This window comes from Pseudonaja textilis, chromosome 16, assembly GCF_049901715.1.
Source record: "Pseudonaja textilis isolate UNSWEBS1 chromosome 16, rPseTex1.2, whole genome shotgun sequence".
Taxonomy (NCBI): domain Eukaryota; kingdom Metazoa; phylum Chordata; class Lepidosauria; order Squamata; family Elapidae; genus Pseudonaja; species Pseudonaja textilis.
Window position 1 is genome coordinate 6,889,171 of NC_142005.1, and position 27,820 is coordinate 6,916,990.

General features: G+C 46.7%; 2 protein-coding genes across 4 annotated transcripts; both read right to left on the bottom strand.

Annotated features, from left to right (window-relative positions):
• Window positions 1-13,785, bottom strand: STX5 (syntaxin 5). The gene is made up of 11 exons (XM_026716372.2): window positions 13,600-13,785; window positions 9,840-10,071; window positions 8,969-9,042; window positions 7,716-7,771; window positions 5,952-6,022; window positions 5,733-5,849; window positions 5,326-5,382; window positions 4,565-4,646; window positions 4,318-4,418; window positions 3,439-3,560; window positions 1-2,019 (listed from the first exon to the last, which is right to left on the bottom strand). Exons 2-11 carry the CDS (start codon window positions 10,050-10,052, stop codon window positions 1,860-1,862), a joined length of 1,053 nt encoding a protein of 350 aa, XP_026572157.1. The 5' UTR covers window positions 10,053-10,071; window positions 13,600-13,785; the 3' UTR covers window positions 1-1,859.
• WDR74 (WD repeat domain 74) lies at window positions 4,954-27,785 on the bottom strand. 3 transcript variants are annotated; one of them, XM_087913932.1, is made up of 12 exons: window positions 27,672-27,785; window positions 26,813-26,922; window positions 25,580-25,701; window positions 24,417-24,480; window positions 23,433-23,576; window positions 23,206-23,307; window positions 22,501-22,601; window positions 21,979-22,034; window positions 20,946-21,088; window positions 20,093-20,149; window positions 18,977-19,183; window positions 4,954-4,967 (listed from the first exon to the last, which is right to left on the bottom strand). In XM_087913932.1, the coding sequence occupies exons 1-11, from the start codon at window positions 27,730-27,732 to the stop codon at window positions 18,980-18,982; spliced, it is 1,164 nt and encodes a 387-aa protein (XP_087770058.1). In that variant the 5' UTR covers window positions 27,733-27,785; the 3' UTR covers window positions 4,954-4,967; window positions 18,977-18,979. The 3 variants fall into 3 exon arrangements, with proteins under 3 accessions (XP_087770058.1, XP_087770059.1, XP_026572155.1); XM_087913933.1 differs by lacking the exon at window positions 4,954-4,967 and adding an exon at window positions 14,643-14,993 and having other exon boundaries at window positions 20,982-21,088; XM_026716370.2 differs by lacking the exon at window positions 4,954-4,967 and adding an exon at window positions 14,643-14,993.
• Between the last annotated feature and the right edge of the window lie 35 nt (window positions 27,786-27,820).

A 27,820-nucleotide genomic window follows, 5' to 3' on the forward strand; every position in this document is an offset into this window, starting at 1 on the left:
TTGGTTTAAAGTAGATTTTTTTTCGTTTAATAAGTTTTCAGAGCACAAAGGAAGAGCTGGCACCGTTCGCTGCTGGAGTTCGGAATAAGAAAACAGCTCCTTCCCACCCACCACCCAGTTTGCAGCGGGCCAATCGCCCATCACCCACCCCTGGTACTGGCACAGTCTTTTCAGGAGGAGCAAGTTTTTTACAGAATGGAAGAAGATACCGACAGTCCGTGGGACATTAAGGGTTGTTGCAAAGTGGGTGGAGGGAAGGAAGAGAACCCCAGCTCCCTAGTTAAGAAAAAAAAAGAAAAGGAAAAAAAAGGAAAGGAAAGGAAGTCACGGTTCAGCCACCATAACTAGGCCAAGAGAGAGGTGACATGGCCTCAGCCTAGGCTGTTTTTTTTCTTTTTAAAGGAAGATGAAACAATAAGTTTTATGAATCTCCGGTAGTGTAAAAATTAACTTTGGGGAAAGCAGGAATGCTTTCTCCGCTCTCTTGAGAGAGGAAGAACCGTTGAAGCTGACCTGGAAGTGGAACAGCTGTACTGGGATGGGGAGGCAGAAAAATCTCACCTGGCCCAAGGCTGCTGAACTGAAGCGCCCAGAGCTTTTCGGGATCAGCCAGGCTGAAATTTACAGGCACTGAGGGGGGGATGTTAATAGTTTGAGGTGCGCAGATTCTTTGCTCCTGTAGCAGAGAGCAAATCTGCTTGGGGATCGGGGAGGAGGAAGAGAAGGGGAGGAAGAGGAGAAGGAGAAGAGAAGAAGGGAAGAGGAGACGGGGAGGAGGAAGAAAGGAGGAAGAAGAGGACAAGGGGAGGGGGAGCAGGAGGAGAAGGAGAGGAGGAAAAGAGAAAGGGAGGAGGAGGAGGAGGAAAGCCTGCGAATTGGTTGAAGAACTGGGGTTCCTATCCAACAGTCAGCAAGAACTGATCTGCCATTCCAGCTTAGTTTAGAGAAGACACACTTGGTCAGCAAGGCTCAAATGTGCTACAAAAACCTGCCTACTGGGTAAGGTGGGGAGGGGCTGTCTTCAGAGGGAGAGAGCAGCTGGACGAAGGGCCTGGTCTACTCCCCCGGCTAGGGAAAAACCCCTCCCCGAAAAGAAGATAACTTAAAATGCCTTAAAACGAGGGAGGGAGTGCGGCCTTCTGGGGTGTGGCCATGCTCCACCTGCTCCTGAGAAACCCAGCTCTCTCCTCGCCGGGAACCAAGGAGGAAGGCCTAGAAGTTTGGACTCTGTTCTGAAATACTCATATACTTGGTTTTAAAAATAAAATAATAATAATAATAATAAAGAGGGTCGTGGTTAGCACACCCGAGGGAGGAGGGAATATACAACACAACAAAGGAGGAAGATACTGGTCCCACTAGCCCATTGCTGCTCAACCTGGCAGCTTGAACAGGGGTGGACTTCAACTCCCAGAATCCCCCACAGCCAGCATGCTTCAAGGTGGGTGGACTTCAAGACCCGTGCTGGCTGGGGAACTCTGGGAGTTGAAGTCCACCCCTCTTAAAACCCGGCTAGGAGGAGCAACGCAGCACTAACGTCCCATATAATTGTGTGTGTGGGGGGGGGTGTCTGCCGCAGGGCCCTCCCCAGCCTCGTCCCAAATGCGCTCCCAACGAGAACGGGGGTGGATGGGGGGAGACAGCCTCATTTCCGGGCCGAAGGAACCGCAGCGAAGGGAAAGGCAGGGTGGGCGGTCTCCGTCTGTGGGCTCGAGGCGAGAGCGGCCGTCGCCCGCTCTCTTGCCAGGGCCGGCTTCGCAAAAAGTGGCAGTGTCCAGTGTCCGTCATGGCTCAGGAAGGACGAGGAGGAAAGGGGAAAGGGGAGTTCGAGGCCCCCTCCTCCTCCTCCTCCTCCTCCCTCAGGCGAAGAAGACCACGAAGATGATGAAGAAGACGATCAGGATGAGGAAGATCTTCACCATCAGCCACCGGTTGGAGGAGACCGACTGGAAGTACTTCAGGATCTCCATGTGGGCGCCTTCCACGTTCAGCTGGGTGTCCTCCACGTTGGCGTCGATTCTACATTCAGGGGCAGGATTGCAGGGGGAAAAAAAATTGAGGAATGGGCTTCCTTAGAAGAGGCCCCCCACCCACCCACTTGCCTTAAGCTACTTAGAAGGAAAGTCCCAAGGGTGCTTTCTTTTTCAAGAGGCAAGTGGTCTTTCTGGTTATCCTTCTGAAGATGTTTTGCTTCTCTCATCCCAAGCTCTGACTGGAGGGTGGGGAACGGGAGGATTGATCCTCCTTGCAGACAGCTGGTCGTTTGCATCCTTTTTGGAGGGTCGTTGAGGCCACTTGGAGGTTTATCTGAGTCCTCGGGGTCACACCTGAGTGGTGCAAATGGGTGTGGAGCCTTCTTGGAACGGTTGAAAGGATGGGTGGGTTTATACTCCTTGCAGACAGCTCGTCGTTTGCATACTTTGAGAGGGTCCTTGAGACTCCTTGGCCCTCTCTCGACAGAGAGGGAGGGATACGACACCGTCTCTATCTCCAGTCTACAACACAGTCCTTTCAACAGTTCCCCAAAGGCTCTCCACCCCCATTTGCACCGCTCAGGTGACCCCGAGGACAGAGACAGGCCTCCAAGTGGCCTCAATGACCCTCTAAAAAGGATGCAAATGACCAGCTCTGCCTGTAAGGAATATCAATCCTTCCCTTCCCCACCATCCAGTCAGAACTGAAGAAGCTTCTTGGAGGACAAGCGAAAACGTCTTCAAAAGAAAAAAAAAACCAGAAAGTCCAGTTGCAACAACACAACTTTGGGACAACTGTGACCTTGGATGACTGAGAATCTCCATCAAGATAAAAGGAAAAAAAAATTAGAGTTTTTAAAGGGGCTCCCATGTTGGTTGATTGCTGTGTGCTTGGTTTTAAAGTTCTTAACAGCATATATAACTTGCTGTATGGTAAGATGGGCAGCCAATACATTTTATAAATGAATAAACATATTTAACATGTTCCGTTAATGACTGACCGCAGGGACGCTGCAGAAGCATCCCCTCAGCCTCTCTCCCGCCCCCCACCAATCCCAGCCCCCATAAGCTCAGGATGGGACTCCTCCCCATCCTATCACCCGTTGCACGCTTAACCTTTTGAAGATCTCTGGGCCTCGTGTCGGGAAAGGGCATTTCTGGGCACTTCCGCCACCTATCGCGCCCCTTAAATCGCTGAACAGCCTGCTTGTCTGTTTTAATAGCTGCATCCAGGAGGGGTGGGGCAGGGGGTCATTTCAGCAAAGCCAAATTTCCATTGCTGGGCGAGGCGGTCGTTAAGTCGAGGACTATTGTCCATTCGTCACAGATGGGGGCTACTAAGCGTTGCAGCCAATTCACCCCAACACAAATCAACTCTCTAAGGTTGTGGCTGCTTTAACGAGCCACTGGTGAGCGAACCGCAGCTTGCTTAGAGGCATGTGAGAAGCCAGCTCGGGCCTCTAACCTCTGGATTGTCTCTTCCTGTTCTTTGACCATGTGTGCCAGTTGCTGAAATATGGAGCCCAGCTCTACGATGGTCGATTCGATGTTCTGCATGGTGTCCGCCCGGCTCTGGATGTACGAATCCTGCAAAAAAAAGAGGGAAAAGTAAAGTTGGTATTATTTTTTTTTAAGCTTAATAGCTCTTTCAGCATTTTCCAAATCATTGTTTGGAAACATTAAACATAGTCTGCAAAGCTTCAAGATGGCCTCCTTTAAACCCGGCGATCTTATTGACAAATTTAATGCAAAAAGCCAGGGTGTGTGTGTGTGTTAGCAAACAGACTGGGATGAATGGATGGACGGACGGAGACAGGGAAGATGATGGAGAGATATATAGATAAATGATAGAAAGGGAGATAGGAATAGATAAAATGGATGAGAGGTAGATATAGAGAGTAGAAATAGAGTAGATATAGAGAGAAGAGATAGAGATGAGAAGATAGGAGAGAGGGAGAATGAGAATGATAGATAGGAGAAAAAGAATGACAGATAGATAGATAGATAGATAGATAGATAGATAGATAGATAGATAGATAGATAAACAGACAGACAGAATGAGATGAGAAAGATAGATAGATGAGAGAGAGAGAGAGAGAGAATGATAGATAGGAGAGAATGACAGATAGAGATGAGAAAGATAGATAGATAGAAAGATAGATAGATAGATAGATAGATAGATAGATAGATAGATAGATAGATAGATAAGAGAGAGGAGAATGATAGGAGAGAAAGAATGACAGATAGAATGAGATGAGAAAGATAGATAGATAGGAGAGAGAGAGAGAGAGAGAGAGAGAGAACATTCAATATCCTCCTTTATGGGCCCTCATCTCCATAGCACCTGTTCATTGATTAATTGCAACTGCTGACTCGTCCGATTGTCCATGTCAATGGCCACGTCTCCTGAGTACCGACGCTCGTCCTGAAGCATGCTGGAGCCCACTGCAGGAGGAGACAATGTCAGAAGCGGCGCCTCCAGGGGACGGCCGAAAGTTTCACACACGCACACACACGCACCTTCCTTCATCAGCCCAAAGTGATCCCCGCCACGGCGGATTCTACCCACCCGACAGAGTGGGGGAACTCACCTAGGTTGTTTGCAGGGAAAGGCGTGGTGGCCACCGGGGGACGGGAGAAATGTTCTCGCCGACTTTTCTGCTGCTTAAGATTCTGGGGAAAGAGGGCGGGTGGGGGGAGACGCAGGGCCAGGGGATTAGAGGGGGGGCCAGGGGATTAGAGGGGGGGCCAGGCAGACTGTTTTATACCCCTCCCCTCCCTCACACTGTATGTTATCTATCATCTACCAATCAGTCATCTATCTTTTTCCTTCCTTCCACTCTCCCTTCTTCCCTATCTCCCTCTCTCTTTCCCTTCCTTTCCATCTTCATCTCTTTCCTTCCTCCCCTTCCCTATCTTCTTCCTCCTTCTCAATTTTCTTCCTTCCTTCTTTCCTTTCTCCCTTATTTCTCCCCTTCCCTTTCTTCTTCTTCCCTCTCGATCTCCTTCCTTCCTTCCCTATCTCTCCCCTTCCCTATCTTCTTCCTCCCTCTCAATTTCCTTCCTTCCTTCCTTCTTTCCTTTCTCCCTTATTTCTCCCCTTCCCTATCTTCTTCTCCCCTCTCGATCTCCTTCCTTCCTTTCCTCCCCTATCATCTTCCTCTCTCTCGATCTCCTTCCTTCCTTCCTTCCCTCCTCCCCTGCCCTCAACAGCTAAGTAATTTAAAAGGGCTACTGCAATCTTTTTCCTTCCTTTTTCCTTCCCTTCCGCTCCTTCCTCCCTTCCCAACAGCTACCGCAACGGCAACTCCCCAGGGTGAAGCATGACAACCACAGCCGGCCAGTAACTCACCTCCGTCCGCACCTCCAAAACGGACTTGAAATCGTTGGACATGGAAGCCAACTTCGACTAGAAACGGAAGCAAAAAAGGGAGTCAAGCCAAAAATCGGACTTCCTTGTCCTGCTCAGGGGCCCAGAGAAAACTTCCCACCGTTTTTCTTGTTACCGGCGCTGCCCTGCCCTGAGCAGAATGTCCTAGCGGGGCGAATGTTTTACAGGAAGACTATTTTAGATGCGCCAAGGATGAGCTCGAGGTACCTGACACCTCGGCGCCAGGGAAAAAGCAAGGCACAAGTTCAGTCCTGCAAGAAGGGCACCGTGGCAGCCTTTCCCTCCTCGCCAATCTCCTCCCAGCTCCCCCAATTTTTTTAGAAAATCTTAAAAAGTTTTGCTGTCTTTCCGCGGCTCCGAAGCCTCACCTGCAGAGAAACCACCACTGTGTTGGAGTGGGTTTGCACATGCCTGCCGCTCAGGCTGCTTTTGGCTTTCACAAACTCCTGAAGTTGTGCGATTTGTTTGTTCAGGCTGTTGATGTCCTGCGAGGAGGGAAGGAGCCGGTTTGAGGGAATAGGAGGGCAGTGAGAACCGACGGAGCGGCTGCGTGTTCTTTTCAGCCTGCAGGCTCCGGACTTCCTTACCTGCTTGATGATGTAAGTCAGTTCCTCTATCTCTACCGCCTTGTCGTCAAAGAGCGATTTCCGTTTGGCCACTGAGTAGGCAAAGAGTCAGATCCAGGGTCATTATTTTTTTCTTTTGCTTGCCTTCCCTGTATCCCCCAGCAACCAATCTCTATTTTCTTATACCTACCTACCTTCCTTCCTTCCTTCCTTCCTTTCCTTCCTTCCTTCCTTCTCCTTCCTCTTCCACCCCCCAACCCATCTCTTCACCAATCCCATCCATCTCTATCTCCTGCCTCCCTTCCTTCTCTTTTCCTTCCTTTTCCCTTTTCCATCCTCTCCTTTTCTCTTTCTCTTTCCCTTCCCATCTTCCTTTCTCCTCCTTCCTTATTTCTTCCTCCCTCTTTCCCTTCCTTTCTCCCTCCCTTTCCCTCTTTCCTTTCCTTCCTTCTCCTATTTTTTCCTCCCTCTCTTTCCCTTCCTTTCTCCCTCCCTTTTCCTCTTTCCCTTCCTTCCATTTCTTCCTCCTTCTATTTCCCTTCCTTTCTCCCTCCCTTTTCCTCTTTCCCTTCCTTCCTTCCTTCCTTCTCCTATTTCTTCTTCCTTCTATTTCCCTTCCTTTCTCCTTCCCTTTTCCTCTTTCCCTTCCTTTCTTCCTTCTCCTATTTCTTCCTCCTTCTATTTCCTTCCTTTCTCCCTCCTTTTTCCTCTTCCCCTTCCCATCTTTCTTTCCTCTCCTCTCCTTTCTCCCTTCCCATTTTCTGTTTTGTTTTGTTTTGTTTTTTGGATTGCAATGCAACAGCCAGGAGGCTGCCTTCTTCCTCGACTGCATTTTAGAACTCTGAAACCAGTTCGGGCCGAAAAGAACAGCAAGCAATAAATATCCAGGCTGGAAATCTTCCAGTGAAGGTTGATGAGTCTCCGGTTTGTTTTACACGTCATGCTTGATTAAAACAGGCAGCTATAGTGGCAGGCCTCTAATTTAGCAGGCTGCAACTAGAGAATTATTTTTAAAATCCATTAAGGGAGGAACAGCAGCAGCAGGATCTCTCCCATTCCAATTTGGACCCCAAAAAAGTATATCTTACTTAAACACAGTGTTCACACGGAGTCCTTGGTGTACTCAGAGCTTGGCTGTATGCCTGCAGATATTTCTAAGCATTGATGATGTAAGTCGGTCAACAAATGTCTGTGAGCAAACAACCAAAGCTCAGAGAGCACCAAGGATCCAACAGTCCTTCTCTTCCTCCTCCGCTCTGCAAAACTCAACTCCCTTCTGGCCCTGATAATGTTACCTAGTACGGTCATGAAACATCTGCAAGAAACCAAGCAAACTCAGACAGCACTAAGGACCCCACAGTCCTCCTCCTCCTCCCCTTTTTCATCTCCACTCCACAATCCCCCCTTCCTTCTAGCCCTGATATTACCTAGTAGAGTCAGGAAACGTCTGCAAGAAAACAAGCCCAGATAGCACCAAAGACCCCACCATCCTCTTCCTCCTTTACCCATTCTCCTTCTCCTCTATTCCACAACCGTCACTCCCTTCTAGCACTGATGATGTTCCCTAGTTGGGTCGTGAAACGTCTGCCAGGAAACAACCAAGCTCAGAAAGTACCAAAGGACTCTACAGTCCAACCCTGACCTACAAATATTCACAGCCAGCTGACAGTTTTCTCATTCCTGCATTTCTCCTGCTTGCCATTGATGGAGCCGATGCCCCTCCGTGATCCCAAAAAATTACTATGCGTTACAGCATAATCTTTGCATAAATCCCAAGATACTCACAAATTGTTAGCTTTTCTAGCTTGGCAAAGGTGTTGCTGAGATCTTTCCCAATGCGCCTGAGAATCACAAGAGACGGGCTGTCAAATACAACTCCAAATCTTTGACAGACAATACTGTTTCCCCACTGTGAACTACCTTCTGACCAAGTTATAGGTAGTCCTGAATTTATAATGGTAATTGAGGCCAGTATTACAGTTGTCATTTGTAAAGTCGAGGAATTACAGGGCTGCACCCAATTTTATGGCATTTTTGTAGCGATACTGCCTTAAAAGACTAAGATAATAATAAGAGTTGGAAGGAACCTTAGAGGTCCTCCAGGCCAACCCCCCGCTCAAACAGGCGGTTCTATAACATTCCAGACAAATAGTGGTCCAATCTCTTCTTAAAAACCTCCACCCACAGCTTCTGGAGGCAAGTTGTTCCGCTGATTAACTGTTCTGTCAGGAAATTCCTCCTTAGTTCTAAGTTGCTTCTCTCCTTGATTAGTTTCCACCCGTTGCTTCTTGTCCTGCCTTCAGGTGCTTTGGAGAATAGCTTGACTGTTCTCCAAGGTATATTCATTAACTGGCAGAGACATGGTTAACAAAGTCAGCAAGTGAGTAAGCATGGCAACAGACCAGCCAAGGAGAGCTGACAGCCTGGGTGTAGTTTGGCTGTGTGCTTTGCTGAGAATTGGAAGATAAACTAGCTTGCTTGCTAACTGAAACTGGTATCTGCTCTGAGCTGCTGCTGTTTGTGTTTCCGCTGATGTTAAGTTGAAAGAATCTACAAATGGTATTGTAAACTTTATTTCGTATTACGTTTATAAAGAAGTTAATGATCCTGCTGAATCAGTGTGTTTTCTGGACTTGAATTTATGCTGCAAACTCTAACATTGACTTCCTTTTCGTTGAGGCAGCCCCTCAAATATTGAAACCCTGCTATCACATCTCCCATAATAGTCCTTCTTTTCAATAAACTAGACATATTTAATTCCTGCAAATGTTATTCATATGTTTTATCCTCCAGCCCCCTAATTATCTTGGTTGCTCGTCTCTGCGCTCTTTCCACAGTCTCAACATCTTTTTTATATAGTGGTGACCAACACTGGATAAAATATTCCAAGTGCGGCCTTATCAAAGCCTTAAAAAAACAGTATTAACTCTTCACATGCTCTTGGTTCTATCCCTCTGTTAACGCAGCCGTGTCTCCACGCGGCCCACCCTGACTTAACGGGTCAACCTTGCTAGACATAAAGGGCCCAAGGTGCTTACTTAGCCATGAGAGTAAATTCACTTCGTTGCCGGATGGCTCCACTCTGAGCCGGCTTGTTTATGTGAAGCCCATTCTGGAAATGGAAAAGCAGAAAGAGAAAAATGGCTTTTTTACTCCATCAAAAACCAAAGTCTATATATCCTTACTTTTCCGGGGGGGTGGGTGGGAAAAATATTAATTTAGGTTGTGCATTTTCCTAACGCTGGGCAGGAGACTAACGGCTACTTCCTGTCTTTTTAAGATTTCAATCACAGCAGGGAAAGCCAGCTGTTTATTCCCTCCAGCCAAACAATCTCACACTGAGAATCATCCAAAGGACAAAGCTGAAAGTTTTGGCACAGTGGTTGTGGGGGGGGAAAAAAAGCAATTTGTAGTCGGAATTACACTGGAAAATGGGAAGTTGGTTCTGACTTCTTTTCCACAAGACTGCCAGGACTGAAGGGAGAAAACATTTCCCACTTCTTCTCACGTCCCAGAAAAATTCCCCGGAAAGAAAATAGGGATAGAATAAATCCATTTTCTTCCAGGCATCTGGATTTCAAGCTACAAAGAACCTCTGATTTTTAAGAGAGTTTTGTGGGAGGTGCAGAGGGTGAACAAGGTTTTAAGAGGCTCAGGGCCAAACCAGGGAGGGTGAATTTCTGCAGGTCAGGATTTCTACCTTTCTAACTGCATTGAAGCACCGTTTCTATGGATTTTTTTCTTCACGCTATCAGGACCCCGTGGGACCAACATACAACCCCAAGCTTTTCGTAAGGTGCTGCCTTCTACAACGTCAACCCCGCCTCGGTCCAGGGTTCAACGGGATGATCAAAGCAGCATCGAGCATGGGGGGGGGTGTCTTCCTTGCCCCCCGCCTCCCCTACTCACTTCTCTGCTTTGCAAGGACTTGCAGGCCGAGCGGAACTCGTGGGTGCGGTCCTGACATGACATGGCGTCCCACTGAGGTTGGGGAAGGCTGATGGGGGCAGCAGTGGTTGCCGCAGGAGGGGCACCCAGCGGAGAGAAAGCTTGTGTCTGGGACGGCCCCAGGTAAACGCCTTCTTCAGTGTTTTGGGAGCCGTGGCGTTTCCTCGTATTCATGGAGGCTCATAACCTGTGGCTGTAGGGAAGAAAGAGATTAGAGAAGAGCAGGGTGGGAAACAACCTTGACTTGACTTGACTTGTCATTGCACCTCGTACAACAAAATTAAATGCAATCGTCAGTGTACATTATACATAAAAAAAATAAAACAAAAACACACATCCTTCACTCTCTACACTATTGCACTGAAAACCTCTGACATTGCATTAATATCAATCTGGAACCCACATTACGTATCTGATATTAACGCAGTTGAGAAAGTCCAGAAATATTTCACGAGAAGAGTTCTCCGCTCCTCTACTCGTTGCAGAAGACCTTATGCCACCAGATTCGAAATTCTAGACCCTAGAAAACTTAGCACTACGCCGCCTTCGGTCTGATCTTAGTATGGTAAATAAAACCATACAAAAACCATAGTAAGTTAAAATACACTCTATAGTGCAGTGGTAGAAAGTCACCAGCAGTTTTTCATTCAGTTGTTGCTTCCTGAAAAGTCTCAGGTAGTATAATGTCTTGGAGGTCATCCAGCCCAACCCACTGCCCAAGCAGGAAATCCTAGACCATTCTGGATTAGCGGCTCTCCAATCTCTTAAAAACCTCCAGTATTGGCAGCACCCACAAGTTCTAGAGGCAAGTCATTCCACTGATTTAATTTTTCTGTCAGGAAATTTCGTAGTTCTAGGTTGCTTCTCTCCTTGATTAGTTTCAATCCGTTGCTTCTTATCCTGGCTTCTGGAATTAGAATCCACAGAATAACAGAGTTGGAAGGGATCTTGAAGGTCTTCTAGCCTACCCCTTTGCTCGAGCAAGAGACCCCACATGAAAGATTACCACGAAATATGGCTACCATTTTAATATATCCATATCTATTTGTAAATATTTGTCCCACATGAATTTGTTCCTCTTTTGGTTTAGTTTTATTTTCTTTTTCTTTCTGCAGGATCATTGTTGCATATTGTTTAATAAAAGAGAATTACTTTTGTTTTCAATTACTAAAAGCAAAACAAAATAAAAAAAGAACAAGGGAAACTTTTAATTTATGCGTATGAAAGCTGGAACATGAGAGCTGACCCAAAACTAAAAATGAAAGACACAACAAGCATGGAGAGTTTTTCTAAATAACACCCAAGACTGAAACTGAATAGGAAACCAACAATACTCTGAACTTCCTGACAAAAGTGAAACTTCTCTATTTAAGTCACTTGTTGAAACTACCCAAGTCAGCTTTTCTAACCTTTAGAGCAAACTGTTTATTTGACAAAGCTGGGTTGTTGTTTTTTTTCTGCCTGACTTCTCAAGTGCCATAAAAATCAATCTGAACCAAGTTTCCCTAATCTGTGTTCATGCAACAATGGTTGGGTGGGAAAGGACCTATTTTGTCAAAAGTGCAATACTTCAATTATCAATAGAAACTATTTGTAGCTCGGGGTTGAACTGTGGGGTCTTTGATGCTCTCTGAGCTTCGTGGTTTTCTTGCAGACGTTTCATAACCCAACAAGGTAGCTTCATCAGTGCTAGAAAGGAATGGGGCTTGTTGCAAATGCCCCTTCTAATATTGATGACATTATCTAGTCTGGCAGTGAAAGGTCTGCAAGAAAACCACCAAGCTCAGAGAGCACCAAGGGCCTCACTTCAATCATCATTGGGCCAATCACTTACCATGAAATTAAAATAAACTATTATGGGGTTCCTGAATGGTCTCCTGCTCAGGAACTGGCAAAACCCAACCCTGCTTATTAGCTTCACCAAGTTTGCTACATCATACAGTCTGTCTTTTTTGGCCTCCCCATTTCAGTGGGAAGAATTGAGGAATTACTAATATTAATATGTTCTGCCTGAGCATATGGAAAGAAAATATATCTAAATATTCCTGAAGGGAAGATAGAAATTCTACGTATAACGATGTTTTATTCTAATGCCAGAAAAAAAATGAAAAGCAAGAAACAAAAAGTTTTCGTTGCACCAAAATCCTACACTTGCTGCAGTCAGCTGACGGCAACAAACACAAGAAAACCTTCCCTCCTCAATTTATTTCACCACAGCCCTGCAAGGTAGGTTCGGTCAAAAGCCCGCAAAGTTAACTGACAGGTGGAGGGGAGGATTTGAACCTGAAGCCAAAGGAAAGAGAGGAAGGAAGGAAAAATAATCTGACCCTCCCGAGCGAACACAGACACCCAATTTGGGTTGAACCACCAGGCTGGGGAGGATGGGAGGTGTAGCTCAAGTGGGTCAGGGACCTCTAATCTCACCCCACCAGGCTGGGGAGGATGGGAAATGTAATTCAATTGTCTTGGGGACATCTACTCCCCTCACCTCCTCATACCGGGGAGGATGGGAGATGTAGTTCAAATGGCTCAGGGACATCTACTCTCCTCACACCCCCAGGCTGGGGAGGATGGGAGGTGTGATTCAAGTGGCTCAGGGACATCGACTCCCCTCACACCCCCAGGCTGGGGAGGATGGGAGGTGTAGTTCAAGTGGCTCAGGGACATCTATTCCGCTCACCTCACCATACCGGGGAGGATGGGAGATGTAGTTCAAGTGGTTTAGGGACATCTATTCCGCTCACCTCACCATACCGGGGAGGATGGGAGATGTAGTTCAAGTGGTTCAGGGACATCTACTCCCCTCACACCCCCAGACTGGGGAGGATGGGAGGTGTGATTCAACTAGCTCAGGGACATCTACTCCCCTCACCCCACCAGCTGGGGAGGATGGGAGATGTAGTTCAAGTGGTTCAGGGACATCTACTTCCCTCACACACCCAGGCTGGGCAGGATGGGAGATGTAGTTCAAGTGGCTCAGGGACATCTACTCCCCTCACCCCACCAGGCTGGGGAGGATGGGAGGTGTGATTCAAGTGGCTCAGGGACATCGACTCCCCTCACACACCCAGGCTGGGGAGGATGGGAGGTGTAGTTCAAGTGGCTCAGGGACATCTATTCCGCTCACCTCACCATACCGGGAGGATGGGAGATGTAGTTCAAGTGGTTTAGGGACATCTATTCCGCTCACCTCACCATACCGGGGAGGATGGGAGATGTAGTTCAAGTGGTTCAGGGACATCTACTCCCCTCACACCCCCAGACTGGGGAGGATGGGAGGTGTGATTCAACTAGCTCAGGGACATCTACTCCCCTCACCCCACCAGCTGGGGAGGATGGGAGATGTAGTTCAAGTGGTTCAGGGACATCTACTTCCCTCACACACCCAGGCTGGGCAGGATGGGAGATGTAGTTCAAGTGGCTCAGGGACATCGACTCCCCTCACCCCACCAGGCTGGGGAACATGGGACATCAGCCTAGGGACAACGGGAAAGAAACCGGGAGGGGGCCAGGGGAAGAAATCCACGGGGGGACCCCATAGGAGGGGGCACCCACGAGGCGAAGCAGCGGGGGGAAGGGGGAGCCCTTTCGAGGGGACACCAACAGGAAAAGGGGTGACGCGGAAGGGAGACCCCCCGCAGTCCGTCAGAGGGGAACTTTTACGGGGGACAACCCCGCCAAGGGCCAACCCCACCCCCGCCCATCCCGGCCAGGCACTCACCAATCCCGCGGATCCGGAGCGGCTCTCGGCGTCGCTGGCTCCGAACACCGGCCTCCGCATCGAACAGCCAAACAAGGCGAAAAGAGGGCGGGCCCCGACGTCACTGCCACGTACACCCTCAGCTGATGGCGTCACACGCACGGCGCCGCCGCGCCGCGACCCTCGCGCGGCTTCCTGCCGGCCGTCCTACTGGTGACGTTTGAAGGAGAGGAAAGGAGGGAGGACAGTTGCTAGGCGACCCGGGAGGACTTTTGAGAGGCGTCGGGAAAGCGAGGACTGCGTTCCCTCATGGTTGCTAAGGCAACCAAAGCAAACAGGGCCTAGTGCCTTTCCTCAGCCTTACTTGAGCGTAGGCTCTCTTGAACTCCCAACAAGTCTCTTCTCTCCATAGACAAGCAGCCATTTCCCAGCAGTTAGGCAGGCAGTGTCCCGATATCTAGAAGCTGCTGTGGTGCAACAGGAAGAATTTCAATGTTTAGAAAGGCTGCACCTGTGCACTTATACAATGCAAGGATGTGGACTTCAACTCCCATAATTCTCACCCATGGCCATGCTGGCTGTGGAATTCTGGGAGTTGAAGTCCCTAAGTCTGGAACGGGCCAAAGGTGCTGAAACCAATACCAAGGAAGACAAAAAACAGATTTTCAGCCGATCAAAATTTTTATTTATTTTTCTTCCCCACACATTGCATTGGATTGACACTCTATCACTCCCCCCAGCCAACCACATCAAGGTTGGCTGGGGGTGATGGGAGTTGCAATCCAATGCATACAAGATTTAAGTTTCTCCACGATGGGAGCACTTTTAGGATTGTGGACGTCAACTCCCATAATTCTCACCCACAGCCATACTGGCTGGGGAGTTCTGGGAGTTGAAGTCCACCCATCTCAAAGCATGCTGGCTGTGGAATGCTGGGAGTTGAAGCCCATGCCGCTTCAAAATCCCCATGTTTGAAAAACACTGAATAAAACCATTCTTTCAGACCCAACCAACCCATTTTCTGACTGCTTCCTTTGCACCACGCACACAACCTGCAATTTCATAGGAAACATACATGATAATGAATGTTTATTCCCCATAGCTGTACAACTTCCGATATGTTGGAACCGAGCTGCCGCAACACTAGCTAACTCTTCTGTCCAGCGGTCACAACACAGTCTCGGCACTGATATTGCTAATCTGGGAGCTTTGAGCAAGTCTTTCGCTGGGTCCGGCTGTTTCTCCTTCCAGGCGCTTGTTAACAGCATGGGTGCTGTTGAAAAGGGACCAACGCCTCCAAATCACGGTGACCTTGGCACTTTCCGATCTGGATGCCAACCCGGACTTCTCCACATCCAGCCTTTTTTTATGGCTGACCGTTTTTTTCCGTATTGAGAGTTTTCTCTTCTTCTTCCCTGGCAAGACGAGAGAAGAGCAGGAAGATTAAATCCCAATTTAGGAAGGGAATGACTTTCTCTTTGCAGGCAGCTGAACCAGAAATCAAAGAACTATCTTAAAGTTAAGTTTTTAGTTAGGTAAACTTGACAGGGGGTTGGACTAGGTCTCTTTCATCTCTCTTATTCTGTTAATCAAGGAGAGAAGCAACCAAGGAGAAATTTCTTGACAGTGAGAATTATTAACCAGAGGAACAACTGGTCTCCAGAAGTTGTGAGTACTGGAGGTTTTTAAGAAGATACAGGACAATCATTTGTCTGAAATGATATACGGGTTCCTTGCCTGAGCAGGGGTTGGACTAGAACACCTCCAAAGCCCCTTCCAGCTCTGCTATTACTGTAGTGTGCGGCGACAGCCCAAAAGCCAATGCAATCCTAAATTGCATTAACAGAGGGATACACTCAAGATCAAGTATACTAATACCACTATAAAACCTTAGTAAGACCACACCTAGAATACTGCAGCAACCAGTTTTGGTGAAAGATGTTGAGACTCTAGAAAAAGTGCAGAGAAGAGCAACCAGGAGGATGAGGGGATTGGAGGGTGAAACATACGATCGCAGGAATTGGAATATGTCTAGTCTAGGGAAGAGAAGGACCACAGGAGACGTGATAACAGTCTTCCAATATTTGAGGGGATGCCACAGAGAGGAGGCAGTCAAGCTATTTTCCAAAGTACCTGAAGGCCAGACAAGGAATAAATAGATGGAAACGGATCAACCTGGAAATAAGGGAGACATTTTCTGACAGTGAGAACAATCAGAAGTTGCTCTCGGAAGTTGTGAGAGCTTCATCTCTGGAAGCTTTCAAGAAGAGACTGGACTGCCCACCCGTCAGATATGGTGTGGGGTCTCCTGCTCGAACAGGGGGTTGGACTAGATGACCTACAACAGGGGTCTCCAACCGTGGCAACTCGAAGACTTGGGGACTTCAATTCCCAGAGTTCCTCAGCCAGCAAAGCTGGCTGAGGAACTCTGGGAGTTGAAGTCCACAAGTCTTCAAGTTGCCAAGGTTGGAGACCCTGATCTACAAGGTCCCTTCCAACTCTGTTAACCTGTTATAAAAGGGCCAGCTCAATTCCCTCTCCTTTGGAAGCCTTTCAGATGTGCTAGGCCCAGATCCGGGTTGGGAAACACACACATTCCCACGATGCCAGCTAGGTTTGAAGAAAGGAAGGCTTAGAAATAATTCCCTCCATGGCAGTGAGGATTTTGGGATGGGGATGGGGTTCCCAGGAGCGGAGGGAGACCACGCCCCCGCTGTACAATAAGCCACGCCCCGTCGTGCCCCGGAACGTCCCATCGGGAAGCTCCTCCCACCCACGTGGAGCAGAATCCCCGCCTTGGATTCCCTTTCGGGCCGGTGGGCCGCCTCCGCCGCCGATCAGCCGCTCACTTTGTTCCGGCTCCGCGGAAGTCGATGCCCGGGGAGACCGACCCGCGTCTTCCTCCGCGTCGGAATGCCCTTCGTTGGATTCCACGCAGCCCATCGCCCGCCTGGATGGGGGGCCAAGCCCCCCCCCAGTAAGGGACGCCGGGCCGCCGCCCGCTGCTGCCTCCGATGCCCCGGCGGCTTTTGTGAGCTCACACCGCCGCCGCCCTCCCCGGTGCCCCCCCCCCACCCGTGCAGAGGAGATCGCGGGGGGGGGAATCCCCCTCCCCACCATCAATTCTTCCCCCTCCCGCGCTCTCGCTCTCCCCCCGCCCACGCGTGATGCTTCCCCCAGCCATTAAACCAGGTTTCATTTGCAACGGGGGGGAAGCATTTAAAAACGAGGGTCAATTCAAAAGAAGCTCCCCCCCCAGGTATGGAGCAGACGGTCGTGGGAATTGGGTGGGTGGGTGGCAGGCATGTTTGGAAAACTAGCGTTAAAAGTTAAAGGCTATTTTAATTTTAAATGTTCCCAACGGATCCTTTTTAAGGTTTTATACTGTTGCTTTTTCCCCCCAGAGGGGGCTTTGAAAAAGAGATAAAGAAGAGGCTGAATAGAGAAATTGAACGATTTTATAGGCAGCCTAATATAGAGTAGGGGTCCCCAAACTTGGCCACTTTTAAGACTTGTGGACTTCAACTCCCAGAATCCTCCTAAAATAGCTGGCTGGAGAATTCTGGGAGTTGAAGTCCACAAGGGGCCAAGTTTAGGGGCTCCTGCTATAGAATAAAATAATTAAAAAAAAAATCGAATCGGAGGCTGGGGCAGGAAGGAGTCCCCAGTTTTCCCGGTTCAGCTTTTGCTTCCTAAAGCCTTCAGGTAGACTGCTTCTAAACCTGGAGGCTCCAATTTCCCCCAAGGGAGCGAATAACCATTTATCCACCTTCTCTTCTCTTCAGCAATTTTAAAACTGGTCATATTGTTAATTTATTCTATTTGCATGCTGCCTGCCGCACACAGCTGGGGGTGGCTGGCGATAATGATTAATACAAGATGATTAAAATTATAATTAATCCCAAATAAGAATAACCCACTGGGATTCGGGCAGACAGCGTATTTAATTGAATGAGTAAATTACCTCTTCTTGAACTCAATCCGGTAGCCTGATAACCACTTCAAGTGGCAAGGACCTTTGTCCAAGGACATCTGACTTGCTTAAAACACAGATTTATTTATTTTTCTGGCTGCTGTGTTTGTGGATATTTTTTCTGCATCTCACACACGTATTTTCTAGCTCACAACGAACGCTATTCCTTTTTTTCCTTAAGCAACTGAAGAGATTTCTTCTTAAGAGATTATATCCCTCCTTTATTTATTTTTCATAAATAACTCAAGGTAGCAAGCATACCTAACACACCTTCCTCTTTGTACAGCTTAACAAATGCCTCACTTAATGATGTCAACGCTGGGCACAATTTGGGTCATCCTTCGAGGGCTACCTGTATCTTATATTTTAATTTTTCTTTTTTTTTTGTCGTATAGAGTGCCTTTTATTTAAACTAGGATGCTTCTGACACAAATGAAAACCCCAAGCGGATAAATTGAATACAGAGGGAACAGGGAAAAAAAAAAATCCCACCTATTTCATTTTAGCCGTCAGTCCTGTCAGATCTTGTACAGCAGTGGTTGCCAACCAGTGGGCCAGGGTCCACTGGTGGTCTGTGAGAAAATGTTGGTGGTCTGCAGAGAAATGTCATTCCTAAAGCAATTAATCCAGGCTGCGTGGGAACACAAGGCTGCACCGCCCAAATGGGCCGCGGGAACACAAGGCTTGCGTCCCTTGCATTACGCACAACACGAGGTAGTTGAGAGGAAGGGGTTAAGGGCAGAGGGAGTAAACTTGCCCCACGCGCCTGGCCTGGCCACCGGACTGCTTCTTTCCACTTCTTCCTTCTTCTGCTTTTGGCTGCACACAAGGAAAGCAGCAGAAGTCTTTTTTTCTCTCCCCCAAACTCCGCCAGAAATGAGTCTTTGGGACCCTGCAAGGCCTCCTGCTCCAAGAGGCTGCGCCGGCAAAGACTCGCTTCTGGCAGAGTTTGGGAAAGAGAAAGTAAGACTTCTGCAGCTTCTGCTGCTTTCCTTGCATGAAGCCAAAAGTCTCTCCCTTTCTCTCTCTCTCTTCCCCCTGAGAACGGAGCTGGAGATGATCCCAAATAAAGAACGACCGATCGGTAGGAAATTGGGGAATTTTCCTGCAGACTTTTGGGGGATTTTCCCATGGTCTCTGGTCTGCGGGATTTAAAATTATGAATGTGGTGGTTCCTGAGGTCCAAAAGGCTGGCGGTCCCTGTTGTACAGGAACTGTGTGTGCTCATTCCTGCTTTGGCAGTATCAGAACTCGCAGCCAAGGGCTTAAATAATCTTTTCCCCACGGGAATGGGGCAGCCTGTCTTCATTGACCTCCCCTCCCAATCAACGCACCAAAGACACTTCTCAAAGGCGTGTCCGGACGTTAAAGAAACCCACGAGATGAGAGCTTGCCAGCTTTGGATCAAAAAGGTGGAGACTATACCTCTCACCGCGAACATAATTTAGTCTTTTTCATCTTCTTCTGATTCTTGACGGTCGGGTCCTTGGGGAGTTTTGGATTCCCCGTCTGGGAGCCAAGATCCTGATCGATTTTCCGCTTGGAAGCCACCACTTCCATGGAGTTCCATAATTCGTCGTCTTCCTCTTTCACCTCATCCTGCAGGTTAATGGACGGCTCGAAGTCCTCACTCTGCAAAAAATAGAGAGAGAAATGGATCCGGGAGGGGAATTGGGGGGGGCGGAGGGGGGAGATTGTCAATCAGAAAGGTTGGCAGTTCAGCGGTTCGAATCCCTAGCATGGCCGTGTCACGGAGCGACCTCCCGTTCCTCGCCCCAGCTTCTGCCAACCTAGCAGTTCGAAAACACGTAAAACAAATGCAAGTAGAAAAATCGGGACCACTTCAGATTTCAATTTTTTTTTTTTAACTACCGGTTCTGTGGGGCACGGCTTGGTTGGTGTGGCAGGGGAAAGGATACTGCAAAATCCCCATTCCCTCCCCACGCCACTGACCTGCTTTCCAGCTCGGTTCTCCTGTGCAGGGCAACCCAAGAAAACCCAGCCGATCAACTGGGACTCACTGGGAGGCAGAGTATAGATGGGGTTGGCGGGGCCAGTTAGAGGTGGGATTGGCCGGTTCTCCGAACTATTCAAAATTTCCACTGCCAGTTCTCCAGAACTGGTCAGAACCCGCTGAATACCACCCCTGTAACCACTTTGGTGGGAAAGGAACAGTGTTTTATGTGCCTTCGGCGTTTAGGTTACACCAGCCACATGACCACAGAGACATCTTCGGACAGCACTGGCTCTTCGGCTTTGCAACGGAGATGAGCACTGTCCCCTAGAGCCGGCAACGACTAGCATGAATGTGCGAGGGGAACCTTTTACCTTTTACCTCTATCCAAATCTCCTGTCAGCCTCATAGGTTGACTGGGAACAACAGTGCAGTTCATCTTACGACCATTCGTTTAACAATCCCTCAAAAGTTATGGCGGACTCCCCCAAAGCGACTTATGACCCGTTTTCAAAGTTATGATAGCCGTATACACACGCACAACGACAAACACACAAGAGACACGTACCAAGCTCATGGTAACTCACCTCCCATTTTTCCCTGCTGGCCAGCAAGAGGCAGTTCAGTCGGGATTTCAGATAAACCTGGAATCAAGACAGATGCAGTAAGAAATGTTTTTTAAAAAAGGGGAATACCTTAAATCGAGGATTTCCTGTATCTTGGGTCAAGCTTTCTTGGAGATCCAGATCCAACTTGATTAGAGAGAAAGTGAGGAAACCTGCAGCTCACACAGGCTCGGCCACCCCCCCCAATCATTTGGAGTGAGCTGGACCTTGGGAGCCCTAGTGGACGATCATTTGAACACAAGCCAGTCGTGCGCGCGAGCTGTTGAGTTGTATAAACCGAGGCAAATAATCAAAGTCACGTGAAGTATTAGGACAGCTTTAAAAAGTTTTCGTAAGGCCGTGCCTGGAATACCGCACTCAGTTTTGGACACCAGGTTACAAAAAAGATGTTGAGACTTGGGAAAAAGTTCAGAGAAGAGCCAAGAAAGCCTGGAGACTAAAACATACGAAGAATGGTTGCAGGATTTGCGCATGCGACGTCTAGAGAAAAGGACTAGGGGAGGTATGATCAGCGGTATTCCAGTATTTGAGGGGCTAACACAAAGCAGAGGGGGTCAATTTATTTTCCAAAGCAGAACAAGAAACAATAGATGGAAACTAATCAAAGAAAAAAAAAAAGAAAGCCAGAATTAAAAAGAAATTTCCTAACAGTCGGGACAATTAACCAGCGGAACTGCTTGCCTCTGTAAGTTGTGGGTGATTCGTCACTGGAGGATTTTAAGAAGAGACTGAACAGTCACAACTGAAATAATATAGCGTTTCCTGCTTGAGCAGCTGTATTCTGATTATAAACTCCAGATTCTGTGTCCTTTACCTTATGTTCTAAACGCTGGCTTTGGAGGTTGTGTACCCGAAGGAAACGGTCCAATCCACACGAGGCAACCACAGGAAGCGTAGGGTGACACTGGATGGCGCGGACGCTGCCGGCAAAACCCTTGAGGCACTTCACCAAACGCCCTGTGGCAGAGAGATTCCAAGGTTGAGTCACAAGGACATCTTCTCACAAAAATCCCACATCTTCCCACAAAAATACATGCGATAAGACCGACTCCGTCAGCCATATTTCAAGTGGGAAACTCTAAATCAAAATTTAGGAATTTCTGGAATCTTGGCACCCAAGGCCAACTGAACTATCAACAGGCACAGAGGGGTAAACAACATTGACACCCCTTTGGAAAGTCAATAAGCAAGCTAGGAAGGAAACAACAAGGCCAGAACACCTCCTCCACACCCAGATAAGCAGGGATTAACACCAGACAAACAATCAAGCAGAAAACCAATGCCCCAATCAAGGTATTATCAAGGGGAAAACCACAATCCCACCCATATTGGCACGGCAAGCTGCTGTATACAAACAGGGAGCAAGCCCCACACTCCCTCTTGCTGATGATGTTCCTTAGTTGGGTAATGAAAAATCTGCAAGCAAACAGCACCAAGAGAACCAAAGGCTCTATGATTTACAATTGCATGACTCAGTTAAATTATTGATCAAGCGTTTAGCCCTCGGGCAGGTAAGGTAGAAATTTTGATGGTTTTAGGGTTGTACCTGCCTCACAGCAGGATTTCTGACCAATACACAAAAGATTAAAGTCAAAAATATAATCTACAAAATAACAAGACCAGTTACTAAAGCAAAATAAAGATAGTACGACCCAAACCTGGGCCTAAAATTGTTCCATTCTCAATCCAAAACAGAATTGTTGTTGTGCCATCTATGTGTTCTTCATAAATCTTGTTAAAGAAAACTCCGTGGGAATGGTGCATAGAAAACACAGCCTGCTTTCATTCTCCAAATTATCTTTTGAAGTCTTTTGAAGTCAACCCTATTTTTGATTCTCCACTTATACCTTGCCGTAGATCTATCACCGCAACGTCTCCGTGGGAACTGCCAACAACAGCAGCACTGGGGAGGAAAAAATAGAATTTATGTGTTTTTTAAAAAAATCTTGGTTTGCAATAGAAAATCTAACAAGGAAGCAAACGGTTATCTCCATGCAAGCACACACACACAGAGAGAGATTTCTCTCTCTGGGCACACTAAGAATATATCTGAGGAACAAAACTCCACATTGGTGACGGGAAGAGCATCTGGCCATTAAAACACTCTGCTAGCTCAATTTCAGTTGCCCAGACTCCAACCTGCAAGGGATTATTAAGAGGATGATTCCATTTGAAATTCCACGGTATCTTATATTTGGCATTCTATTTTTATTTATTTTTTTTAGAAAATGTGCACATTTTTCATTCACATTTTCTTATGGTTTTTACAAAGCAGAGTTCCATTCCAGAAGAAACACCTGCCCCTACTTGTATAATTTATTTCTCCAAAAGCTTCTCCGTTTCAGGGAAAGAGAGAGAGAGAGACTCACTTTGCATCGGAGGTGAGCGAGAGAGCCGTAAGTGGGTACTCGCCGAAGGTCACCTCCAAGACGGGACGGCGTTGGGGACAGCTGGGATCGTAAATCCGGACCTAGATGCAGAAGGTCAAGAGAATCAGGCCCAATTCTTACACAAAAAGCAGGATAGGAGGAAATAAAATTAAAGAAATACCTTAATGAAGAGGGGGTGTTCCTCTCCATTTTCCTCATTACTTCCCTTTCTTCTTTCCTCCGTCCCTTTTTTCCTTCCTTTCTTCATCTTTCCATCCATTCCTTCCTTCCTCCTCCCCTTTTCCTTCCTTCCTTCTCTTCCTTCTTCTAATCCATTCCTTCCTCATTCTGTTCCTCCCTCTCCTTTTCTTCTTTCCTTCCTTCCTCTTCTCACACATTCCTTCTTTCCTTCCTCTCATCCCTTCCTTCCTTCTCTTCCTTCCTCTTCTCATTCCTTCCTTCCTTCCTCTCGTCCATTCCTTCCTTCCTCTTCTTCTCTTCCCCCCTTCTTTTCCTTCCTGTATTTCTTTTCCTTTGCACTATTTAACCTCTCACTCCCATATTTTGAAAAGACATAGTTCTAAACATTAAATTGTTCTAAACCACTTTCAAGAGCAATGCTAGGTGGCAGTTATTATTAGCCAAACCCAACTGAGACACTGCTTTTAGCGACTGAAAATCTCACATATCTTCACCAGCTTCTACCTGATGATGTCCGGTGCAAGTCACAATCTTCTCTGATCCAGGCAGGAATTCCATGTCCCGGACCCAGATAGGTACCCTCAGGTCAAGCCAATCGTGACGCACCTGTGACAGGTATAAAGAAATCATGTGAATGCAGGAAGGAGCCTCTTGAATCCAAAACTGCAAACCCAAGGCAATGAACCAGGCATGTGCAAACACAAATCCCGACAGGCCAATAAGCTACTCACATTTTTGGCTCGAAAAACCGGTTCCTGAGGCTGGTGCAGGTCCCATATTTTCAGACAATTCTCTTTCCCCCCTGTGGCGATACGGTGACGCTGCTGGGAATTCTGCCTCATGCGGCACACGCCGGGCCCCACCTGAATCTCCACCTGCCAGAAGGAGAATTTGGTGAGCAATGATGAATTCAGCCACTTCCTTTCTTTTTTTGGGGAAAAAGATGATTTTATTAACTATTCTACTGGCAATAATAATGAAAAAAAAACTAATACAAAGGAATGAAAAAAAAAAAGAGTAGGAAGAGAAAAAATATACCATGAATGGGTTTGTATGTTGTTACTGAAAGAAAAAATATATTTTTGCTCAAATTTGAGATAGTTTACTCTAGTTTGGGAAGTATTGGTCTACGGGGAGAAAAAAGGAATTTAAAAAATGTTCTTTTTTGGATAAGTTCTTTTTCTGCCTAGCAAGTCGATGTTTCTATCTTACGCTTTTTAATCAACAGCTAGTTTGTTCTCTTGGTTTAAGGTACCAGGCTAGAAACCAGGAAGTGGTGAGTTCAAATCCTACTTTTGCCGTGAAAGCCGGCTGAGTGACTTTGAGCCAGTCTCTCTTTCTCTCTCTTTGCTTACCACACCTCACAGGGTTGTTGTTGTGTGGAAATCGGAGGAGGTATGTATATTCACCACCTTGTTATTTATAAAAAAATAACAAAGGTGGGATATGAATAAATACAATGTATTGTTTAGGAAGAGTGCTTACATATGCTTTCTGGTTTTCTAATTAGCAAAGATTTAGTTAAAACAGTTAATTTATGCCGAGTCAATTTCTTCACCAACACAAAATTACAGACATATGCCTCCTCTATAACCACCCCACACAAATGTCATCCATTGAGGCAAAAACATTAGAGCTATTCAACAGTACTAACAAAGAGACAAACCATCTTAAATTTCCCTCTGGCCTCACAACGAATACAAGGCAACACTTACGTTCTCCGAGGGGGAATCCCGCCAGATTTTCATCAACCCAGACTCCACACAGGTGACAAGGGAACTGCAAGGAGCAAAGAAAGAAAAACAAAGGCAGAAAAATATTTTTAGATATAAAAATAGAGAAAGGAGACTTCAAGAAAGCAAATAAGTGGTTTCTTCCCGAGGTCCTGGTGCCAAGATTGGCATGGTGTGGTTTAAGGATACAAATTTTATTTTATTTTTGTTTCAATTAAGGTTTTTTGGGGGGTGGTTATAACAACACTGCAATTGTTAAGTTAGTAACCCGGTCGTTAACTGAATCTGGCTTTCCCATTGACTCTGTCAGGTCGCAAAAGGGGATCATGTGGCCCCGGGACACTACAACTGTCATAAATATGAGTCAGTTGCCATGCGTCTGAATTTTGATCGCATAAGTGTCCGGATTTTGATCAGGCGACCACGGGATTGCCACAACTGTTGTAAGGGTGGAACACGGTCATAACTTTGAAAGATCACTAAAGGAATGGCTGCAAGTCAAGAACAGAGCTTACCAAAACAGCAGTGGCACATTAACTGTGTGGGTGCCAGGTGAGGCTCCATTCAAAACAAAGGAAACCTTAGACTCCAATGCTTTAGAGAAAAGGATTTTTACTGAAAACTGAAGTGGTAGCATCAGAAGAATTCAAGATCTGAGACAACAGGCGTGAAAATCCCATATAGAAAGTTATGCCAATGTTCCCAATCCCAATAACTCAAACTGGCCACCCAATCTGAGATGTAATATCATGTGGGGCATCTTCAAGTGGTGTTTGAGACATCTGGCACACCAGGATGGGTGACCTTGACCTGGATAGATGAAAGGCTACAGCTGCGCAGTAAACAAGGAAGCATAGTCAAGTAAGTTTTTCCAAGTTTTACATTTCACCATCTCAAGCCTCCAGCACTCTTCCCCTCCCTTCCCTCCCGTTTTTTTTATTGCAGCCAGAAAGATAAGCAGAAGGAGGATTCTTGAAGGCTGACATTGGGCAAGAATAGGTTTGGAGGGCAAGTGTGCAAAAGTCTTTATAATTGTGCAACGCCTATTCAAGGTTTGTTTTCATCTCTTTCTTATCTCAAGTAGGAAAAGGGAAAAAAAACTGCCATTTTTTTCCAAGACGGGAAAAATGAAATGGGAGACTTACCCATCAAGGACAGCTAAGCCACAAAAGGGTCCTTCACCTCCATGGCAGTCTTGTGATTCGATAAACTTGCCCTTTTCCGTACTGAATAATCTGACGGATCCATCGAAACATCCCACAAAGATCTGTGTGGAAAAAAAGAAAGCCACAGGATTCATTAGGCCAGTTATGGATCTTCAGGGTTAACATTTCTCAGATAGTTCAGGCAAGGGTCACAGGCTCAACCCTTCACATTTTGAATTAAAATGATTTCGGTAAGCTACAAGAGGAAGGAGGAAATACAGGCAGTCCTCGACTTTCAACTTTTCATTTAGTGACCAAAGGGACAACAGCACTAAAAAAAGTGATTTATGAGCATTTTTCACACTTATGACCCCATTGCAGCATCCTCATAGTTACGTGAGTCACTTAACCGTTTTGCTCATTTAACAATTGTGGTGATTCACTTAATAGCTGTGGTGAAAAAGGTCATAAAATGGGGCAAAATTCACTTAACTGTCTGAGCAACACAACTTTGGAGCTCCATTGTGGTTATAAGACGAGGACTACCCGCAATAATTTTAAGACCATTTTTTAAATGCAAAAATGTAAAAAACATTTTACGACCTTTTTGGCCACAGTGTGAATCAGGGCAGTTGTTAAGATTAGTAATACGGTTGTTAAGTGAATCTGGCTTCCCGATTGACTTTGCTGGTTAGAAGGTTGCAAAAGGGATCATGTGACCCTGGGACACTGCGACCGTCATATATATGAGTCAGTTGCCAAGGGTCCGAATTTTGATCACGTAACCACAACGGTTGTATGTGTTAAAAAAAAAAACCAATCATAAGTCATTTTTTTTTCACTTACTGTTGTAGCTTTGTATGGTCACTAAATGGACTGTGGTAAGTCAAAGACGAAGTATAAATAATTAGTAAGCCTGTATCCCGAAGGTCTTCAAACTTGGCAAGTTTAAGACTTGTAGACTTCAACTCCCAGAATTCCTGAGCTAATATGACTGGAGGAAGAATTCTAGCAGTTGAAGTCCACAAGTCTTAAAGCTGCCCAGTTTGAAGACCCCTGCTGTATCCCATCTGACTCTGACTCTGGGCAGCTCATAAGAGTCAAAGAAAGACATTACAATCAAATCAATTAAATACAACAATGGCCAGAGCGATGAAGCGAAGGGCCCTCGTCCCTTGTCAAAAGTCTGGATGAAGCTGGCAAAGAACAAGCAGAATGGGCAGATCACATCACCTCCGATTCATACGAATCTCCCCAACACATGGCAGTGACAGCTTCTTGTCGACTGAGCGTTGTTTCTCCCATCCTATAATTCGTGGCCTGTTTCTTCTGCAGGTTGACCCCTGAAAGTGGAAAAAGGGACATCATATGACAGGAAAAAGAGTAAGAAAAAGAATATAATAGCCTATTTCCCCCCTCCCCTAAACCTCCCAGCAAGAGACAATAAAGGAGAATATCAAAGGTCTGATATTGCCTCAAACGACAATGTTGCTGGATGATGGACCAAGCTCTGGCTTTATTATTCTTTAAATAATGATGATGATGTTGGATGATGGACCAAGTGGTCCCTTCAGCTCCGGTTTTATTTTTATTTAAATAATAATGATGATGATAAGAACAACAGTAATAATGGTGTGGGTATGTATATATGATTTATAATACATATAATATACTACTAAATTATATGCCCAATCTCACCTAGAGATTTAGAAAGTGTGTGTGTGTATACATACAAACATATACACATACATACACGTACACACACACACATATAATACTATATAATATACTATTAAATTATATGCCCCATCTCGCCTAGAGGTTTAGAAAGTGGCTTTTAGCTTCCCAGTCAATCAGTCAATATGGATACAGCAAGTGAAGCTGAGATTTCGCTTCCCTCCACTTTGCCCTCTCCATTCTCCGCTCGCCTATTTCCCTTCTCACTCTAGACATGCCCAGAGGCACCATGTACATTCAGAAGCAGCTGTTTCTCCCCTCCACCCACCCCCGGCTTCCCCGACCTTTCCTGGCTTCTTCCATCCCTAAACCCTCCATTCAAAATTCACCCCAACACGCGGCAAGTCCTCGTTACCTTTCAAAATCCCCGTTTCGGACCCCACCCACACGTGGCCGCCCCGCGCCGGAGACGCCATGTCTGTCTCCGCTCCGCAGGCTTTTGCGGATGTTTCCGGGCCGGAACGATTAAAGTAACGGACCGGCCCGTGCGCCCGTGCTTTTGAT

Excerpts from the sequence above, each read along its gene's own strand:
- STX5 (XM_026716372.2), bottom strand. The coding sequence starts at position 10,052 with ATGAATACGAGGAAACGCCACGGCTCCCAAAACACTGAAGAAGGCGTT. Across the intron at positions 4,647-5,325 it reads TTTTGGAGGTGCGGACGGAG|AATCTTAAGCAGCAGAAAAG; the intron begins GTGAGTTACTGG and ends CTCTTTCCCCAG. Across the intron at positions 4,419-4,564 it reads TTTCCCTGCAAACAACCTAG|TGGGCTCCAGCATGCTTCAG; the intron begins GTGAGTTCCCCC and ends CTCCTCCTGCAG.
- WDR74 (XM_087913932.1), bottom strand. The coding sequence starts at position 27,732 with ATGGCGTCTCCGGCGCGGGGCGGCCACGTGTGGGTGGGGTCCGAAACG. Across the intron at positions 22,035-22,500 it reads TCGCTCACCTCCGATGCAAA|TGCTGCTGTTGTTGGCAGTT; the intron begins GTGAGTCTCTCT and ends TTTCCTCCCCAG. Across the intron at positions 20,150-20,945 it reads GCCAGCGTTTAGAACATAAG|GTTTATCTGAAATCCCGACT; the intron begins GTAAAGGACACA and ends TCTTGATTCCAG.